The following is a 21,522-nucleotide window of genomic DNA, read 5'->3' as shown; positions in this document are numbered from 1 at the left end:
TAATAAGAATAATCAGGTTTGAAAGTGTATCTTAGAGGAGGGCACTATCACACTGCAGAATTAATGTACCATGTATACTCGATTATAAGTCGACCTTGCCTACAAGTCGAGGGCAATTTTTGGGCCCGAAATTATGGATTTTGCTATGGCCCGTGGATAAGTCGAGGGTAAAACTTAGGGCCATATAGCAAAGGATCCAAAGGATGAAGCAAAGCAAAACAATGTCAAAATTCCAGCAGACATAAGTTTTTGGGCTTACTCTTAAGGCTGGATGGATGAGAGAGTAGAGGGGGTCGGTGCTTCCAAGACAGATTATACTCGTGCTTTTCACCAAGGGATGGTTCCTTCTTATAAATAAGAGTTAAGATACAGTACTCTCATCCCTCCATATTTGCAGTTTTGATATTTGTGGATTTGATTATTCACGGATTTGATTAATATGTTTTCTCTAGGACTCTCTAGATCCCCCAGTGCAACTCTGTGGTCAACTTTAACTAAAGGTTGCACTGAAAGACCTAGAGATTCCTAGAGAGAATACAAGGCCTTTGTAGCTCCTCCAGTGCAGTTCTATGGTCAGTGTCTGTCGGACGTTGACCACAGAGCTGCACTGGAGGACCTAGAGATCCCTAGAGAGAATACTCTACTAGGCCTTTGTAGCTCCTCCGGCGCAGTTCTATGGTCAGTGTCTGTTGGACGTTGGCCACAGAGTTGCACTGGAGGACCTAGAGATCCCTAGAGAGAATACTCTACTAGGCCTTAGTGGCTCCTCCAGCGCAATTCTATGGTCAGTGTCTGTCGGACGTTAGCCACAGAGTTTCCCTGGAGGACCTAGAGATTCCTAGAGAGGTGTCTTCTCAGGTAAAAACATGGTATTTTTGTTATTTGCGGCTTTCCCATAATCACTGGGGTATTGTGCCCCTAACCCTAGCGAATATGGAGGGACAAATGTACTTACATTGACCTGTGGATAAATCTACTCAGGTTTTTTTTGGGGGGGGTCAGTTTTTTGACCTACATTTCTAGACTTATACATGAGTATATACAGTAGTTCAACACTATTGTAACTGCCAAGGCTCAATGCTAGGGAATTCTGGGATCTGTAGTTTTTTGTAGCCCCAGAACTCCCTGACAGAGAAGGCCAAATATCTCACAAAACTACAAAAATCACCATCTACTGGTGGCATCTCTGACTTAAAGAAAGAAAAAAGGTTTCTTTAAGAGGGAAAGAGATGCTGTTGTATTTATTTATTGTTGCACCACAGATACAAAGACTCTTAACCTAGGAGGGAAGCAAAAAGGAGGACGCAGTTAGGTGTTCCATGCTTTTGAATGGAACACCGGCAGCTGTACTTTGGTGAAATCCTTCCAAAGAGCCTTTGACAAGGTGGTCTTGAGTTGGATGCAGATAGACATTGATGCAAAAAGGTACACGCACTCAAGGTGCTATTTCTTCTTCATGGTCACTCCCTCACACAAAATGGGATCTGTGCACCTGTGCGGTGCAACTCATATTTGATACCACACTGAACCTTTGGAGTCCCCTTGGCCTCGTGGTAAGCAACGACAAATCCTCTCTGACACTGATGTATCAGGTTTATTGTGGCTCTCCTCAACTCTAGTCACAGGCCGTGTTCCTAGCAGAGGACAAAACCTCGACTCTTTATCAAGCTGCTGTCTTGACGGACCTCGACAACAACGGGAACACCGCACGTGAAACTCCAAATTCGGAGAGTCAGGGGGACCCAAATATCCCCTGAAGACTTGTGAGCATGGAATACCCATGGTTCAGTGGTGGGAAGTGCAAACTGTGTCCTGGAAAAGGACGTGGCAAGAGCCACACTCCTCATTAACCGTTCCAAGGAATGTAGACCACCAACACCATTGATCATTTGTGACAACCCTTCCCATCGTTCGGTACCCCACTCGCTTGAGTGTTAAAATACTACAAGCAGCAACGCATATTGATAAACGTACGCAGGAAATCTGGGGCACTCAGGTTGGGACAGTTCCACCTTTGCTGCAGCCTTTGAATGATTTCTAAAGCAAGAGGGGATTTATTGTGGGTCAGGTATTAGTCCTGCAGCCGCAACGTTGTAAGTTCGATCCTAGCGGAGAGCTCCAAGGTTGACTCGGGCTTCCATCCTTTTGTAGGTTGGTCAATGAGTACCCAGCTTGTTGGAGGCAATTGGCGTACAGATTGTAAAGCACTTAGGGCAGTGATGGCGAACTTATGGCACATGTTCCAGAGGTGGCACTCAGAGCCCTCTCTGTGGGCACACATGCTGTCTCCCTCGCACAGAGTTTGCCAGAGTTTCTTACTAGAAAGCCAGAGGGACGTGGCACTTTGCAATAAATAAGTGGGGTCTGGGTTGCAGTTTGGGCACTCGGTCTGTAAAAGGTTCACCATCACTGGCTTAGGGAATGCTAATTTGCTATGAAGCGGTACAGAAATGTCAATGCTATTGCTGTTTGGGGAAACGTCTCCAAGCTTTCCGTGACCCCTGAGCCCTGCTCTCTCCTCCAAGTCAGGGCATCTCTCGCTTACTTTATCCTTTAGTAGTAAAAAAATCAGATTGAGTTTACTACCAAGTGAATGACGTACTCTGAAACCATTTACCCTTCTCTGGTTATTTTAATTGATTATTTTAAACTAGGAATGGGTTTAATTGTTTTTTGGGGGGAAGGGAAGATTAGATTTTATGATTGTGTTCTGTGTAATTTTAATCGTAAGCTGCTTCGGTTGCCCTAGTGACAGAGAAGCAGGATTTAAATAAAAGTATTATTATTATTATTATTATTATTATTATTATTATTATTATTATATTCAGCCTCTCCAACTGCAAAAAATAAAGCTGCTTTGGGTCTCTTGGAGGCATGCTATTTAAATGAGCATGGGTCCTAAGAGACCAGAGGTTGCGCCAAAGCCACACTCTATCCTAAGCACTGGAGGGCAGCTTTGGTGCAGCTTCCGGATTCTTAGGATGCATGCAGCATTTAAACAGCATAGCTCCAAGAAACCCCAAGCAGCTTTATTTTGGCAGTCTATAACAGGCCTTCCTTTCTGACTTGCTCCCTTAAGCAGATCGCCTCACCACCTCCCTTTCTTTCTCTGCCAGTTTTCTGGCTCTTTCAATAGTCTGCAAACTTGGCAGTTCCCCGCAGGTGCTTAGGTTACTTAAACACAATGCTTGCCTTGTCTCTTTTATAGGATGTCCCCCCACACGCAATGTGCTTCCTGAATGAGAGCTCTGATCGCTTTCGTTATAGAACGGGAACGAAAGAAGCCACGTTTAAAACACTTTGATTCCAGGCAAGTTGGTCTGTTGTGAATCTTCTGGGAAGCTTGGCTGCAACTTCAAAGCAGCAGCCAAAGAAAAAAGACAAAAGGTGGTGAAGTTCGATTTAAAAAGCAAACTTTTGCCACGGCTCTGCCCACTTTGACCGTGCCTTGGCGGAAGAAATGGATCGGAAACGAGGTGGGAAGAATTCAAAGACATAGCCATGTGAGCCGGTAAAAAAAGCACGTAGAGAGATGTCGCAGCGCCTTTGAGACTCGCTGAAAGAAAGACGTTGGCGGCATGGGCTTTCGTAGATTAAAGTCGCTTCCATTAAGAGGTGTCAGAGAAGTCCTCTGGGGTTGTGCTCCATGCTCTCATCCCCCGTTCACGTGAATGTATTGTGGTTTCACCAGAGGGGTGAAGGCACTTTGCACATGCTCAGGAGCACCTTTGTTTAACCGAAGTGAAAACGCGAGGATCTCCCAACCTGTCCCCCCTCCCTCATTCCCATCCAAGCTTCCCTGACTTGGTTTGTTTCATTTTACATGTGTGGGCTGCTAGTTTTTAATAAAAGATTGATAATTGAATTTTAATCCATTACAATATTGTTTTGTAATAATATGACAAATGCAAGAACGCAAATAACGGTTCAAGTGTGAGCGTGGGGGTGTCTCTGGGGCCGTTTATGGGTGCAGTCGGCCGAAATCATGGCAGGATGGGGAAGCGATTGTAGATACATATTCCTCTTGTTACAAACCTCTGCCGCAAAAAATGTTTCCTGCCCAAAAGAGGAAGAGGGGGGAAAGGGAGAACATTCCCAGATTTGGAGCATGGAGCATTTTGTTGTGCTTTCCCCTTGTGAGGAGTCTTTGGCTATGATGCACAATCCCAGTCTTGAAAGGCACTTTCTCCCACAAAATGCAGTTGTTCGGATGAACAATAGCAACACGGCAACAGATTGTCATCCCCCAAAAAAGAGGAAGAGCAGGAAAACATCTAAGTTGCATAAGTCCCTCTCTGGGAAGGAAATTGCATCTTTATGGTGGTGGTAAATTTGTCAAAGAGATACTGCAACTGGCACTGAAAGCCTCCAGATGCTTGAAATGATTACAAAAGGCAGCTTATCCCCTGGAAGTGTTTCAAGCTGGCGTAAATGACGCGGCGGAGGAGATACCAAATGGTTTCCGAGAAAATCCTCCTTCCTTGGAGGTCTAACAGAGGCTGGATGTCGGGGATGCTTTGGTTGAGAGTTCCTGCATGGCAGAATGGGGTTGATGGAGGGCCCTTCTTGGGGTCGCTTCCAACTCTATGGTTCAGTGTGAATTCTGAATCGATGTATCGTACAAGGGAATGGAGGTGGCTCCATTTTGTCCCAAGACGATGGATGTATGAGTAACGCAGGCTTACAATGACACAGAGAGGTGTGTGAACCCAAAACAAATTGGGAACAACAAACCTCATATGCATCGACATGTCCGCATCCCTGGCACAAAAGAGTGAGTGTGAATGCCCCCACGGATAATAGCGCCGTGTCCCCGGATTCACCCTTTCTTGGCTTAAAGGCTGCACTCCTAACTGCAAAATCAACTCTAAGGGTTATGATGAATTTGGCAGTGAACGTATTTCTGAGTAAACCCGTTGCGTGATTTCCACAGTCTTAGTCAACACTTGTTCTCAGTTGTGCTGCAATTTCTTTCCTGCGTCCCTTGTAGCTGCTGTGCCTTTGGCACGTACACAGAAGCGGACCTCTGCATGCATGCTCAGTCATGTTAACACAGGCCTCCATCACATTGAATAGGAGTGAAACAAAAAGAAATGCTTAGGTTTCACAAGAACAAAACACCGCACCGAAAAAATCTAGCGGCACTTAAGTTTTACATGATGGACTGAAGCCTTGGCCTTTTGTGGACTGCGGTTGTTAGCTGGCTTATGCCAAAAGCTTCATCAGTCTTGAAAGAACCACTAGACTCTTCATAGAACCATAGAGTTGGAAGAGACCCCCAAGGGCCATCCAGTCCAACCCCATTCTGCCATGCAGGAACTCTCAATCAAAGCATCCCCATTGACAGATGGACGTCCAGCCCTGTTTAGAGACCTCCAAAGAAGGAGACTCCATCATACCCGAGGGAATGTCTTCCACTATTGAACAGCTCTTACTGTCAAGATGTCCCTCCTAATGTTGAGCTGAAATCTCCGTTTCTGGAGCTTGCGTCCATTGTTCAGTCTCTGGGCAGCAGAAAACAAGCTTACTCCCTCCTCTCAATGTGACATCCCTTCAAATATTAAACAGGGCTATCGTATCCACTCTAAACCATCTCTTTTCCAGCGAACATTCCCAGCTCCCAAGTGCTTCCTCATAAGGCACCGTTTCCAGACCCTTCAACGTTTGGTGGACCTCCTATGGACATGCTCTAGTTTCTCAACATCCTTTTTGAATTGTGGTGCCCAGAACTGGAACACAGTATTCCAGGTGAAGCCTGACAGAGCAGAATACAGTGACACTATTACTTCTTGATCTAGACACTAACTTCTATGATGCAGCCTACAGTAGCATTGCCCCATTGGGTTTGATCCAGCTACTCCCCAAAATGTTTGGAAAATTAATTACCCGAACAGTTAGCGACAGCTAAAACGCGAATGAAAGCAGAGTCAAATCACTCATATGGACAATGGTCAGTTGCTATCCTCAATCAAACCCTCCAGGAAATCCTGGCTTACTGGCAATAGTGCATTATTGTATTCATACCACACTTTCCCCCCCCCCCAAAAAGCTGTGCTTCTCCAAAACTGTGACTCAAAAGCCATTAAACATCGGCCCTCAGTGCAACCTATGGCCAACTTTAACTCAAAGTTGCATTGGAAGACCTAGAGATCCCTAGAGAGAATACTTACTAGGCCTTTGTAGCTCCTCCAGTCAGTTCTATGGTCAGTCTGTCGGACGTTGACCAAAGAGTCACACTGAAAGACTAGAGGTTCCTAGAGAGAATACTCTACAGGCCTTTGAGCTCCTCCAGCAGTTCTATGGTCAGTGTCTGTCGGACGTTGACCACAGACTTGCACTGGAGGACTAGAGACCTAGAGAGAATGCTCACTAGCCTTTGTAGCTCCTCCAGGCAGTTCTATGGTCAGTGTTTGTCGGATGTTGACCACAGAGTTGCACGAAAGACCTAGAGATCCTAGGAGAGATGCTCTACTAGGCCTTTGTAGCTCCGGGCAGTTCTATGGTCAGTGTCTGTCGGATGTTGACCACAGAGTTGCACTGAAAGACCTAGAGATCCCTAGAGAGAATGCTCTACAGGCCTTTGTAGCTCCTCCAGGGAAGTTCCTATGGTCAGTGCGGTCGATGTTGACCACAGAGTTGCACGGAAAGACCTAGAGATCCCTAGAGAGATGCTCTACTAGGCTTGTAGCTCCTCCAGGGCAGTTCTGGCAGTGTTTGTCGGATGTTGACCACAGAGTTGCACTGAAAGACCTAGAGATCCCTAGAGAGAAGCTCTACTACAGGCCTTTGTAGCTCCTCCAGGGCAGTTCTATGGTCAGTGTTTGTCGGAGTTGACCACAGAGTTGCACTGAAAGACCTAGAGATCCCTAGAGAGAATACTCTACTAGGCTTTGTAGCTCCTCCATTGGAGTCTATGGTCTGTGTCTTGTCGGACGTTGACCACAGAGTTGCACTGAAAGACCTAGAGATCCTAGAGAGAATGCTCTACTAGGCCTTGTAGCTCCCCAGCGCAGTTCGATGCCAGTGTCTGTCGGACGTTGACCACGACTTGCACTGGAGGACCTAGAGATCCTAGAGAGAATGCTCTACTAGGCCTTTGTAGCTCCCCAGGGCAGTTCTATGGTCAGTGTTTGTCAGATGTTGACCACAGAGTTGCACTGAAGAACTAGAGATCCCTAGAGAGAATGCTCACTAGGCCTTTGTAGCTCCCCAGGGCAGTTCTATGGTCAGTGTCTGTCGGACGTTGACCACAGAGTTGCACTGAAAGACCTAGAGATCCCTAGAGAGAAAACTCACTAGGCCTTTGTAGCTCCTCCAGGGCAGTCTATGGTCAGTGTTTGTCGGATGTTGACCACAGAGTGCACTGAAAGACCTAGAGATCCTAGAGAGAATACTCTACTAGGCCTTTGTAGTCCTCCAGGGCAGTTCTATGGTCAGTGCTGTCGGACGTTGACCACAGAGTTTCACTGGAGGACCTTGAGAGTCCTAGAGAGGTATCCTCTCAGATAAAAACAGGGTGTTTTTGTTATTTGCGGTTTTTCCATTACACGGGGGTCTTTGGCCCCGGACCTTAGCGAATATGGAGGGACAAGTGTAGTGCCCATGCTAAGAAGGACTTTTTATTGTATGGTGGGCCCTTGCTATTCACTCCGTGGAACCAAAATCTGTGGATGCTCGCATCCCGTTAAGTACGGTGTCATAGTAAAATGGCTCCTCTTAATAAAATAGTGAAATGAAGGTTTGCTTTTTGGAATGTATATTTCTGGGAATATTTTCAAGCCGTGGATGGTTGAATCCGCGCATACGGAAGGCCAAGGAAGGAGACCTTTGGAGTTTCAGTCCAACAGCAGTCATTCTTCAAACCCCTTCCCAGGGTGTTGTTCTTGAAAAGAAAGCAACTAGAAACACAGCCACCTTTCCCTCCATTGGGTGTGTTTAACTTGTCATGTCTCCTTGGTTACCTTTGGTTTAAAAAGACATGAGAAAATAAATCAGGGTATGACATAACTTCCCAAGCTCTGAGTCCCTGGAAGTTAAACAAACTATGACACATCGCATGTCGTTGTGGGATTCGTTTCCCGTGCCTCACTTTTTCTTCTTTGCAGAGGTTGGGGATTGACAACTATGGTGACATTAGGTCATGCAATGTGTCATACTTAGTTTAACTTACTGGGAGGCAGAGCTTCGAGGATATGTCCACACTTAATTTCCCCTGTTACTCATCGTTGCTTGAAAGTGGCTCATTTTTTCATTTTAAAATGCTTCTTAAGGATAACATTTTAGGACTGCAAGACCGACCCTCCAACTGCTTGACTGGCAAAGACAATCCGGATTAATTCCTTCTCTTGCCATCTCAGCTCACCCCATTCTGCTTTTAAAAAGCGTCACCCAAGGCCAGGATGGGTCCGGTTTGCCTTCATATTCAATTTCCCCTGCATCATAGACATAGACCATTGCAGATACCATGGATGCGCAAATCCCATTAAATGCAAAGGCGTAAAAAACGGTGTCCCTTAATAAATCGCAAATTCAAGGTTTCCTGCTGGGATTATATTGTTTTGAGTATTCGAGCCGTGGATAGTTGAACCCATGGATAGAACTCCAAGATATGGAACGACCTCCATAATACAAGGATTCTTCACCATGGATTCAACTACTGTACTGTACACAGTAATAGCGCTCTTGCATTAACTGCTGTGGTTGCTTCCTGCAGAGTCCTGGGATGTGTAGTTTTGTCTGTCATGGAGAATTCTAGGGCCTGCTACAGACTGCCAACTAAAGCTGCTTCGGGTCTCTTTGGAGGTAGCTGTTTAAATGATGCATGGGTCCTAAGAGTCCGGAAGCTGCACCAAAGCTGCGCTCCAGTGCTTAGGAATGGAGTGGGCTTGGCGCGACCTCCGGACCAAGGACGCATGCATCATTTAAAGAGCATGCCTCCAAAGAGACCAAAGCAGCTTATTTGGCAGTCATAACAGGCCTATGTATTTATCAAACTGCAAATCCCAGGGTCCCATAAGATGCAGCCATGGCAGTCGGGATCGGAGGGCTATTACCTGGGTGGCGTGAAAGAGCACAGGGTTGTCTCTTTAGATTTAGAATCATGGACTCACACTCTTCTGCGCGTGGAGATGCGCCACAGGTGCAGAAACAAGAAAGCAGCACATTACGAGAAAAGAAAAGGGTGGGGAAGTCAGTTGCATAAGAGGAAAGCAATGCGGGGAATCTGACTTCCCTTTTTGTCAATGATAAAACCTGCAGGCACAGCCGCGATTTGGAGGAGAGAGAGCGAGAGCTGCCAGCGGAGACTTTGAGAGTAGCCAAAAAGCACCTGGAAGGATCCAGCTGCCATCATGGGGACCGCGGGCCTATATCAGACACATTGAACTACTGGCTTTGAGAAGCGGTTTTTCCGAGCCAACACTATGTAAGTACCCGGAGCTCATGCCGTGGTGGAATAGCGTAACAGTGCACCTGATGGATCCCAACATAGAGCTTAGGGGTGTTAGTTTTGTCCACTGCAGCACTCAGAATCCCCAAGCCTGGCTGATCAAGAAACCCATTTCCCCATCTTTTCCCATGGGAGAAAATAGCGGCAGTGATGGACTGATGCAGTGGCACAGATGGTTTGTGCGATCAAGAAGCCTTCTTGCTTGTAGGAAGGCGTTTGGGAACCAGCCCTTGTCCAAAAGAGAGCACTGGTTTTGAATGCAGAAGATCAGGTTCAATCACAGGACCTAGAGTTGGAAGAGACCCCCACCGTCCAACCTTGTGCCATGCAGGAACTCTCAATCAAAGCATCCCTGACAGATGGCCATCCAACCTCTGTTTAAAGACCTCAAAGAGGGAGACTCCACCACTCTCCAAGGTAGCATCTTCCACTGTGAGGAACTCACCATCAGAAGTTCCCCTAATGTTGAGGCGTTCTCTTTTCCGTAGATTGCATTGATTGTTCCAGGTCCTATTCCTGCAGCAGCAGAAAAAAGCTTGCTCCGTCCAGTGATGCTCACAATACTTAAACAGGACTATCATATCACCACTTAACGTCTCTTCTCCAGGCTAATACACCAGCTCTTTCCCAAAAGGCATGGTTTCCAGACCTTTTGCATTTTGGTGGCCCTCCTCAGGGCCATGCCTACTTTCTCAACATCCTTTTTAATTAGGGTGCCCAGAATTGGACATGATATTATTCAGCGACCAACGCAGAATGGGTGCACATCCTACTCCTTGATCTAGACACTAACTTCGTGATGCAGCCTAGAACGCATGGCCTTTTTAGCTGCCGCATCCCACTGTGACTCATTTCAACTTGTGGTCTATTGGACCCTAGTCCCTTTCACATTCATCTTGTCAACCAGGTGTCCCCATCCTATATCTCTGCATTCATTTTTTCGCCTAAGTGCAGACCTTACTTTCCCATGTTCTGGATCCAGATTCTCCTCTCACAAGGATCTGGGGCAGCATGAAAAGGCTTGGTTAATCACACATCAACACCTCAATCTTAATGGAGAGGCGGGGTATTATTATATTATTATTAGTAGTAAGTATAGTATTCAGTGCCATGTTTCCTGCCATGAGCTCTTAGAGGCCAGCTGGAAGAGTGGAGACACCCTTCGGGTGCCAGACACCTGTGTTTTGGAGATGAGGCAAATGCTTCTCTTGTCTTCCGATGCTGTTTGAGCATCTTATATTGGACTTTAGCACAATGTTTCTCACGCGGGGGATCGGCCAGCTTTGTTTAAATGCCTTCCCCCTTTGGAAATCCCCGGACCTGTAGTCTGTGCTCCTGCCAGTTCTGAATGCTACCTTGTTCTTGTCGCCAGGTTTACATGTTCCTGGTCAAATGGCACGATCTCAAAGAAAAAGTTGGTGATCGGAAGTTCACGGAAAAATCGAGTTCCACGTAAGTACAGATTTGTGCCAACTTCGGAGGGTTAGGTTAAGGCTGTGGCCATAACAAACGAAGCATGGAGTGGATAACAGCTTGGTGACCAGCGTGCAAATGTAACAGGGCTTATTCCTTCCAGATTAGCCTGCGCAGAATCACAACTTTGGCCTAACATCAGATCTTGGTGGCACCGTTGAGACAGAATGAAAGAAAGAAGTTGGCAGCAGGACGTTGTAGACTTAAGTAGGAAGTAGAACTAGTCTAGCAAAGCTCAGGCTGCCAAGCTTTCTTTAGCGAGTCTCAAGGCGCTACAAGATCTTCTACAAAGGATGGGAGAATTAACAATTAAGGCACCTAAAAGGAAATGAAAATGTTCCAGACTTTTCCAAGCGAGTGGAAGGATGAGCCTTGGCAAAGTAAACGCCAAGAGGAGGCGATTGCTTTGGAACATGTGCAAAGCGACGTTTTGCTAGTTAGCTCTGTGCCTGGCTTTTATGCTTCCAAGCTGCAGGGCAAGAGAAGCCTTTGAAACTGGGGTGCAGCTTCCTGAATCTCTTCTGCACAGCATAACTCACGTGAACAAGAGTCATAGGCCTGCTACAGACTGCCAAATAAAGCTGTTTCAGGTCTCTTTGGGGTATGCTTTTAAATGATGCATGGGTCCTAAGAGTCCGGAGGTCGCGCCAAAGCCACATCCATTCCTAAGCACTGGAGCGCAGCTTTGGTGCAGCTTCCGGATTCTAGGACGCAGCATCATTTAAACAGCAACCTCCAAAGAGACTCGAAGCAGCTTTATTTTGGCAGTCTGGAACAGGCCATAGAAGGTTATCACACGCACTTTTCCACCTTCCCACTGGGCTGAAACCTTTTAAGCCTGGATATTTTGCACGCCTCCGTACCCAGCTCAGAGGCATCCCATACCGATCCGGACTTCTCCATCCTTTTTGAAAGAAGGACACTTTCCCATCTTTGCAAGTATGGGAGAAGTCCAGATGGCTTCCCATACCTGATCCGTACTTCTCGGCACTTTTGGAGTATGGGAGAAGTCCAGGTGGGTATGGGATGCCATGATCGGGTACCGGATACCTCTGACCTGGACACAAAAACATGTGATAAAACCCATGCTTAAGAAGTTTTAAACCCATGCTTAGGTTAGGAAGGAAGGACAGAAAAGAGCAATGCAGTAATCTCCATAGAGTCAGAAGATGTTGTGGGGACATCGAATCCAGCCCTTCTGCTTTGGCACAGGATCTGTAGCGCTGGATGCATGCCACTAAACTGCTCATCTCAAGCCTGAACACCCCACAATGACTTTTTCACAAGACCGTAAACTAGTTTTTAATAACATGATCACTTCCCTCTCTCCTTAGAAAACTCTGAAGGAAATGTTCCGATTGAATCCGGGGATATTAACGTAGAGAACAGGATCATTCCACATTGCCAGGTGAGTGGGTTCATTGCAGAGTGAACTGTTCTTGGTTGTGGGATATCTTGTGTCCGAAAGCCTTGTACTATGTGGGCTTTTGGGGTGAAGTCAGAGTGGAAAGGATTTTTACCCTTCCTTTTCCCCAAATATTCAATATAGATGTATAAGGGATGAAAACCTAATGCTGGAGGTTTTGACTGCATGAAATTGATGAACTATTGATGAAAACCCAATGCTGGGAGGTTTTGACTACAGTGAAATTGATGAACTATTGAGAAACCTAATGCTTGGAAGGTTTTGACTACATGAAATTGATGAACTATGAGACAACCCAACGCTTGGGAAGTTTTGACTACACGCCCAGAATCCCCAGCGGCCATGCTTCTGGGTATTTTAGGAGATGTAGTCCAAAAAGTAACTCCCTAGGCTCTATGAAAACGATTCCATGACGGGAACATAGCGGGAAGCTTCAGTTACACTTTAAAGCCCACGGATGATCACATCCCTGGCGCTTTGCAAACGCTTATGCCACGTTTGCACGACCGCTTTGCCCGCGTCTGATAATGTAGTGTGTATATTGACGGTCACCTGGAATGACACATCCGTCTTGGGTTTCCTTCTTTCTACCTTTTCTAGCACCCAGGTGGTTTGACAACCAAAGATCCACCCAAAACAGACAAAACACGCTCTCCGAATACTCCTCTGCCTTGATCAATCTTCCCCGCAAAATCTCCCGGTGTGAGCATGTCTTGAACTTCTTCAGAGTCAAACCAGATGACCTCAATCCACCTACAGCAGGCCAGTGAGTATTGGTGGGACACTGGCAAGACAGAAGGATTTGATATTGTGGTGCCCAGCGCTGGGCACGATTCAAAAAAGACGTTGAGAAGCTGGGGGGTGCCCAGAGGAGGGGGACCAAAATGGTGAAGGGTCTACTGGAAACCATGCTGTATGAGGAAGCTGGGTATGTCTAGCCTGGAGAAGAGAAGGTTAAGAGGTGATATGATATCTCTGTTTAAGTGTTTGAAGGGGTGTCACATTGAGAATGGAGCAAGCTTGTTTTCTGCTCTTCCAGAGAATAGAAAAGGGATACAAATGGATGCAAGCTCCAGGAAAAGAGATTCCACCTCAACATTAGGAGGAACATCTTGACAGTAAGGGCTGTTTGACAGTGGAAGACACCCCCTTAGAGTCTCCTTCCTTGGAGGTCTTTAAGCAGAGGCTGGATGGCCGTCTGTTGGGGATGCTTTGATTGAGAGTTCCTGCATGGCAGAATGAGGTTGGACTGGATGGCCCTTGGGGTCTCTTCCAACTCTATGATTCTACGATTCTGTGATGATGTCTCAGTGTAGTACGTGTGTGGCGGGAACTACAAGACGCACTGAGACTTAATACTGTTCGACAAGTGCGGTTCCCCACCGCTATTCTCTTTAGAATGAGGGATTGAGGTGCCGTTGCCATTTGTCAGCTAATCTGTATCTGTTTTATCGCCTCTTGTTAGCTTTTGGCTCCCTTGGCATCCACCGTATGACCATGCTAACATCCAGACAGATACAGTTAACACCCACACTCCACTTCCAACTCAGCTACTGCTGCAAACCAAGCGTACGTCTGGCTTGCTTTTTAATACACAAGTCATAAAATCATAGAATCGTAGAGTTCGTAGGGCAACAAGGGCCACGTAGACCAACCCCATTTTGCCATGCATGAATACAAGACTGATGCACTTCTGAAAGATGCCCAACCAACTTCTGTTTCTAGAGACCACCAAAGATGGCTTGGCCATGCACACCACACCAAGCTCCCCAAGAATCTCCTTGGCCCTAGTTTGTTTGCGATGCATACAGCTCACAAACTCACAATGTTGTCAGTGTTGTCAAGGTGTACAGTGTGCCCGGCATGGTTGGGTTGTGGCTTCACAATCTGCTTTGAGTCTCCCTCCAAATGCCAGACGTCCATAGGACTGAGCCATGGCAGTTAAAGCTGTGCCAAGCTGCATTAAATCTGCAGTGTAGATGCAGCCACTAAAACAAGTACTGTACCAAGATATTAAAAATGCACTGTTAACGCGTAAAAACGAGTAACGTTTCATCCTTTTTCTCACTCTCATTCTTTCTCTCCCTCTTTCTACCACGTGGTTCAATAGCAGAATTAGGACCTACTCTGATTCTACATAACCCAGGTTTTAAATGTTGTTTTGATGCCTTACAACAGCCGTGTTAGGTAGGCTAGTATTATTACACAGTGTATTATACAGCGTATGACATTTCTAAAGCTCTCATCTTCCTTGCCCTCTTTTCTTCCCAGCATCAAGAAGCCAGAAACCTATTTAATGCCAAAGGACTCCAAGAAGATAGCAGAAGGTAAAAAAGAAGATGCAACTTTTAATAAATAAAATAATAATAAAATTTATTTTTACCCCGCCCTTCCAAATAGATCAGGGCGGCTTACAAAAGTGCATCAAGTGCACGCAGATACAATTAAAAACAGTAAACACAGTCACAGAAAACTAAAAACAGGAATAAAAGCCCCGTCGCCCTTCCTCATGGCCCATCATATCTCAACTAATTTCCACCCGGATTAATGAGAAGTGTTAGTTCCACATTCAAATAGATCCTAGTTGTTAGAGAGCAACATCAGCAGGGATGTTGTGTTTGTGTTTTGCTCCCAAGGAGCATTACAACGCGACTATGCTTAGCTATCCATGACTAATCTGCCTTGAGTCCCTGTATTGGGAAGAAGGCGGAATATAAACAGTAATAATAATAATAATAATAATAATAATAATAATAATAATAATAGTAATGCAGCTGGTTTACATATGACTAAAAGAGTTATGAACTAAGAATTAAGTATGGAAGTGGTTTAAATATGACTATAAAAGTCTCTATTTAATTAGATAACAGCAAATCACTGGTTTAGTTTTCATCTTTTGCCATGGCACTTCCTAGGGGTATAAGTGGAAGAAGTGCGTTACCAATGCCATGTGTTAAGTTTACACATGGGTAGATCAATGGCACTAAATAAATCTGGGGAGGGTCACCCCAGAGACCCCAGATTCAAACCTGCCCTTTGGGCGTTCCCTTCTCATCGCCGCTTCTCTTCTCTTATAGATATCACAGGGCCCATCATCCTACAGACCTACCGGGCGATCGCTGACTATGAGAAGAGCTCCAGCACTGAGATGGGTGTCAAGATGGGGGACGCCGTGGATGTCGTGGAGAAAAGCGAAAGTGGTAAAAAGCTACCTTTTGACTTTTGACAACAGGCTTAAGTGCAACCTTTAAGCGCATACAGCACCACTTCTGCTGAAAACAGACACTATGGGGGCATTCGCGCTCATATTTTTTGTCCCGAGGAGATGCGGATTGCCGCGCTGATGCACATTGGGTTTGTTGCCTCCATTTTGTTTTCTCTTCGAGTCATTGTAACCAGGGACGTAGCTAGGATTTTAGGAAGGGGGGGTCCAGACTAAGTGCCACCATTATAATGGGGCTTGGGTGCGGCGGTGCAGCAGCACACACCATTCATTTTTCTAATGGAAGGGGGGGTCCGGACCCCAAGAACCACCCCCTTGGCTACGTCCCTGTTGTAACCCCTTTGTTAATCACACGTGCCATCATTCGGGGATAAAATGGAGCCGCCTCCGTTCCCTCAAACGATACAGAGCAATCCAAATCGATTCAGAAGCTTATCCGCACTGCCGTAGATGCAGATCTTTCAGGAAAACTCAGGGAAAACCCTGGTATCGAAAAACCCAGGTTAAGTGGGTTGGGTTTTTTTGACAGCCCCCACAAAAGTGCATTGCGTGCATTCAGGACGTGTGCGGACAACAAGGATTCAACCCGGATTCATCCCGGGTTATTTTTGTAGTGTGAATATGGGACTTTGTGGAGTCTCCCTCCTTGCAGGTATTTAAACAGAGGCTGGGTGGCCATCTGTCAATGGGGATGCTTTGGTTGCGAGTTCCTTCATGGCAGAATGGGGTTGGACTGGATCAGGGCCCTTGCGGTCTCTTCCAACTCTAGGATTGTATGATCTGCCAGACGTTGATTCTTCTCTTTAGGAATCTCTAGGTCCTGCATCTCTTCCAACTCTATGATTCTAGAAAAGGGCAGGCAGATATGCTGTGGATGTCATGGAGAAAAGCAAAAGTGGGAACTTCCAGGGGGTTTCTAGAAAAGGGCAGGCAGCATGATGTGAGGAATCCCAGCATCAGTGGCAACAGGAAAGGATGGTATCAGATGCCTTCCAACATGGCCTATGCTGCAAAGCCAGTCTTTCCCACCTGTTGCCATTTTATCTGGAAAGGAAATAACACAATTACACTCGTTCTGCTGAGAGACCAGCAATGTTGAGCTCCCCCACTCCCACCAGAAGCTTTGGTTAAAATACCAGTCCTGCAGCCACACGGTTGTGAGTTCGATCCCAGGGGCTCCAAGGTTGACTCACCCTTTCCATCCTTTCGTAGGTCGGTAAAAGGAATTCCCAGCTTGTTGGCTTACACATTGTAAACTGCTTAGAGCTGTGATTCCCAAACTTTGGTCCTCTAGGGTTTTGGGACTTCAGCTCCCAGAAGCCCCAGCCAGCTTGGGGGCTGTGTGTGTGTGTATGTGTGTGTTCATGCCTTCCTCTGAGGCTGAGAGATTGTGATGTTTCCAAAGGAACCCAGTGGGTTTCCATGTCCAAATAGACATTTGAACCTTGTTCTTTTGGAAGCCTCGCCGCACCACACTGGCTCTCCAATTTAAACTTGAACGAATCAAGCTTTGAAGGGGGGTTGTTTCCATCAAGAATCCTTTCCTAAATGGTCTCCATGAAAGCACACTGCAGCGACATTTTATAATGCCTCTTCGTCCCACAATTACTTTTCCAGGCTGGTGGTTCTGCCAACAAAGGAATAAGCGAGGCTGGGTCCCAGCTGCCTACCTGGAACCTATGGATGGTCCTGATGAATCTGAAGAACAGGAACCCAACTACGCAGGTAAATAACTTTCTCTATTTAGGCGAATCTTGTCTCAAAATAAGGAGCCCTGGTGGCTTGTCCTACAGCCACAAGGTTGTGAGTTTGATCCCAGGGGTTGACTCAGCCTTGCATCTTTCCATCGGTCGGTAAAATGAGTACCCAGCTTGTTGGGGGCAGTTGGCTTACAGATTGTAAGCCGCTTAGAGAGTGCTGAGTTCATTATGAAATGGTATAGAAACGTACACGCTGTTGCTATAAAAGTGGGGAACTGTGTTATGGATAACAGTGACATGTTTGGTGAGCATTGTTAATGCTAACTTTGAATCCAACATGAACCCCAAGTGTTGTTCCCCCCACTCAGGTGAGCTCCACACGGTCCGAAAAGGCTACATGGCTGCCCAGGAAGATGAGATCACACTGAAGGAAGGAGAGACCATTGAAGTGATCCATAAATTGCTCGATGGATGGTGGGTTGTCAGGTGAGATTGCCAGCCACGGATACTCAAACGGAGGAACTGTCCAATGTTCTTCCCCTTCCCATAGCACCCAGTAATCCAAGATATGTTGTCTCTGAATAGCGAGGTTGCAATTATTTCCGTCACCTGTCCATTGCCCTTTGATGGATCAGTTGATTCTGAATTTAACTCTTCTAAAATTTGATAGTGAAAAGGGATTCCATACGTTAACTGAGCACTGCATAAAGTAATAGAGAACCATAGAGTTGGAAGAGACCCCAAGGGCCATCCAGTCCAACCCCTTGCCATGCAGAACCACAAAGCGCCCCTGACAGATGGTCATCATGATAGATGTTACCATAAAGTTTGGGGCCGAGGTTCCAATCGCTAGCTTTAGATCACTTCCATAGACATCACCGTCCGGTTTAGATGTGGCCACAGCTTTTCCTAAGCAGAGATCAGTAAGAACCCAGGGACACTGCATATGTGTGTGTGTGTGTGTGTGTGTGTTCACAATCGACAAGGGATGGAGCACATTTGAACCATTACACCAGAATCGTAGAGTTGGAAGAGACCCAAAGGGCCATCCAGTCCAACCCTCTGCCATGCAAAACCTAGAGGCAAGAAGATCCTGAGATGGATCATCCCTTTGGGTTCCCGTTCATCATAGAAAGGCACACAAGGAAAATCAATTGAAGCCTCCAAGTACTCTGAAGTACGATTTGTAAAAAATATATATGGGACAAGTTATTCCAGTAGTGAGAAGGGGTTTTTGGAAACATCACACAGGGCCCCAAGGAATCCAAACTATCACACCACACAAAATGGGTAACAAAATGAATTTGCCATCAGCTCAGGCGATGCACACATGAGACATTTTACAAGAGGCCGATCCTTCCTTTTATCCATTTCTGAGGCTTCTGCCATGGTTGTATCCGTCAGGTTGTATCTCAGGAGCTTGGCAAACAGCAGGAAGGATCCAGGTCCAATCCCTACACAGGCATTGGAAAGCTGCTACTGGTCACTATGGACCACTAGTTTTCAGACTTGGGCTTCCAGATGTTGTAATATTACAGTTCTCAAAATCCTTGACCACTAAACCTGGTTTTGGAAGTTATTACCCAACCTGGAGTCCCATCTCTGGAAACCATTGAGATGAATGGACCACGTGGCTCCTACTCAATCATTACTAGAGGTTTACTTTGATCTGAATTCCACCCACACCTCCTGCTCTCAACGTTTGGCGCCCCATCGGCGCATTCAGGGTAAGGTCTGAAAGGGGATTTCTTTGACATCATAAAAGATTTAGGCCAACAAAAGATACGTAGCAACTTGATGTCTTAGATTTAGGAAGTATAGTTTGAATTGGGGAACGAACCAGATAAGGCAAGGGAGGAGGTCATGGTGAAAAATGTGTATGGGAAGTGTGTGAATGTTTGTGTAAGTGTGAAGAAAGTATAGAGAATGTTTGGTTGATGGGGAAGAGGAGGATTGTGGAAGGAGGAAGCAAGAATGGGAAGCATGTTAGTATAGATTTATAGTACTATATAAAACATAGGTATGTAGGCAAGAATTAGCATGTAGAGAGATCTTGTAGCACCTTTGCGACTCACTGAAAGAAGGAAGTTGGCAGCATGAGCTTTTGTTGATTTAAGTCTATGAAAGCTTATGCTGCCAACATTTTCCTTTGAGTGAGTTGCATCTTCACTTGTGTTCAGTATGGAGATTTTAATCATTTTGAAAAACCAACCAACCCAGACCAGTGGTCATAGTTTTTATGTTTAGTAGCAGCGTCTGCCATGTCACTTGCTCTTGTCTTATTTGCAAATAAAACAACGTGGCAACTTAAATTGCAGGAAGGACGAGGCCACCGGCTATTACCCCTCTATGTACCTGCAGAAAGCGGGCGAAGAGAAAAGCCCAGACAACAACCAGCTGAAGAACAAAGTAGCCCCACCTCGAAGGTATGTGTCCCTTGGAAGACATTTTCTATACCCTCCAGGACTTCACAGACGAAAACAGGGACAACCTCAGAGTGTCGCCAAGATGGCAAAAGTTATTAAAGTGGTAGAAGAGACAAGCTTAGAGAAGCTGCCGCAGTTTGCTTTTGCCTAAGCCTACTGGGAAGACGCCTCTCCATTCTCCCCTACCGGGTTAACCGAGCACAAACTCATTCTTCTCTTTCTCTTCCAACCTGGCAGATCCACCATCCGAAACATCAAGAGCATCCACAACCAAAACCGCAAGCAGATCAGCCAGGAGACCTACCGGCGAAACAGTGTGAAATACGTGCAGAGCAGAAAGAAGCTGAGGAGCAACCTCCTGAACAAAGGCAGCGCTATCGGTAAGTTTGCGGGGTCCTTGCTAGGACCTCCCCAAAACATCTCACTTGACTCACGTTGGCGTGTTACAAAGGTGGTCCTTCCCAGACACTTTTCCTCTTAGCCATGGCTTGCACTGAAGATTCCTACATTTTAGACAAGGGATCACAGCCCCCTAACTTTTTGAATCCCAGAATGAAGCACTGCGCACTGTCCAGAAGTCTTGCAGGTGGGGAATATGTATTTTCTAATGCTAATCCCTCCCAAAGATCTTTTACTGGGCTTCAAATAACCTCCTCCTGCCGTACCAGAAATAACCATCTAGGCCAGGGAATCACATTTTATTCCAAGCTTTAAGGGACTTTCCAAGGCACTGGATATTTGTCTTCTCACATATGTTCACCATACAAACCTTATAGGCCCATTCCCTCATTTTTAGTAGCCCCATTTTGTCTATTTAAGAACTCAGACCATGCCAACCGATCGACAAAAGTGACGCTGTTATCTCACTAGTTCTCGAAACCTGATATAAGATGCCCTGGCGACTATCTTGAGAGCGCATGGCAGGAGAAAGAAAGGCAGGTGGATGGATAGATGTCAAAACTCATATGTGTGTTTTTATTTCGTAGTGGAGAAGGAGGAGACGGAAGGCAACCAGGCGAAAGCTCAACCTGCCATCCCTCCACGGCCCAGTAAAGATCTGATCTTGACCCGCTGCTCCGAGAGCACAAAGAGCAAAATCAAGTGAGGAGGGGAACACACGGCTTTCCCGTTTCCGTGCATCGCAACACCTGCAAAGAATTTGCTGGCCAGAGTGGACCCTGTAAAGGTTTTATTCTTGCTTCTGTACCAGTTTATTCCTGGACCTCACTTGCATTCGCATCGATGACACATGCCTTGCGTTTGGGCGTAATACCACAAAGTCGAAGCATCGCAGGGTTTATCTAGGTGTGCTATGCTAGTGCTTCGTTGTTTCCACCTCTCATACCTGAAAACCTTATGGAATAGTTTGACTCCGATAGTATCCCATGGTTCTAAATCCTGACATCAGGGCCTAAAAGTCTGTCGGTTTAGTCCTATCATCTAAATGTAGGTTTTTTAGAGGGAGGGAAAGGCAAGGGAGAGTATGAAGTTTGGATTGTACTACTACTACTTGTTATCTGTGTAACAGATATGTAATATAGTTGTCATAGGATGTATGTCCTGGATAAATATGGTGGTTGTAATATGCATATGCAACATGTACACATGTTAGACGAATAAATAACTTGGTATGAAAATAGCATTTCCAGTCATCTTTTGGGGAAGGAAAAGTTGCGTAGGCCGATCTGGGGAAAGGACAACTGTTGAGACAGACAGGAAATCCTCACAGGAGAAAACAACAACAATTGGAGATGTTAGTCAGATGCCTGTGTGTTGTTTCAGTCCTTAGTAAAGATGTTGCAATGGGGAGGATATCTTTTGCAGGC

The 21,522-nt window shown here is 46.0% G+C and overlaps 1 protein-coding gene across 1 annotated transcript; it reads left to right on the top strand.

Moving 5' to 3' along the window:
• Positions 1 to 4,749: 4,749 nt before the first annotated feature.
• On the top strand, positions 4,750 to 21,345 carry NCF1 (neutrophil cytosolic factor 1). Its single transcript, XM_042442562.1, is given in 14 exon segments — positions 4,750 to 4,774; positions 9,402 to 9,424; positions 10,821 to 10,884; positions 10,887 to 10,900; positions 12,256 to 12,271; positions 12,274 to 12,333; positions 12,948 to 13,113; positions 14,619 to 14,674; positions 15,425 to 15,547; positions 17,188 to 17,295; positions 17,639 to 17,756; positions 19,589 to 19,696; positions 19,934 to 20,076; positions 20,683 to 21,345. Coding segments are annotated over 14 exon segments (1,143 nt in total). The 3' UTR covers positions 20,802 to 21,345.
• Positions 21,346 to 21,522: the final 177 nt, after the last annotated feature.

Source organism: Sceloporus undulatus, chromosome 11 (genome assembly GCF_019175285.1).
Source record: "Sceloporus undulatus isolate JIND9_A2432 ecotype Alabama chromosome 11, SceUnd_v1.1, whole genome shotgun sequence".
Classification (NCBI taxonomy): Eukaryota; Metazoa; Chordata; class Lepidosauria; order Squamata; family Phrynosomatidae; genus Sceloporus; species Sceloporus undulatus.
The sequence above is the reverse complement of the archived record's forward strand: the minus strand, read 5'-3'. Positions and strand labels throughout refer to the sequence as shown.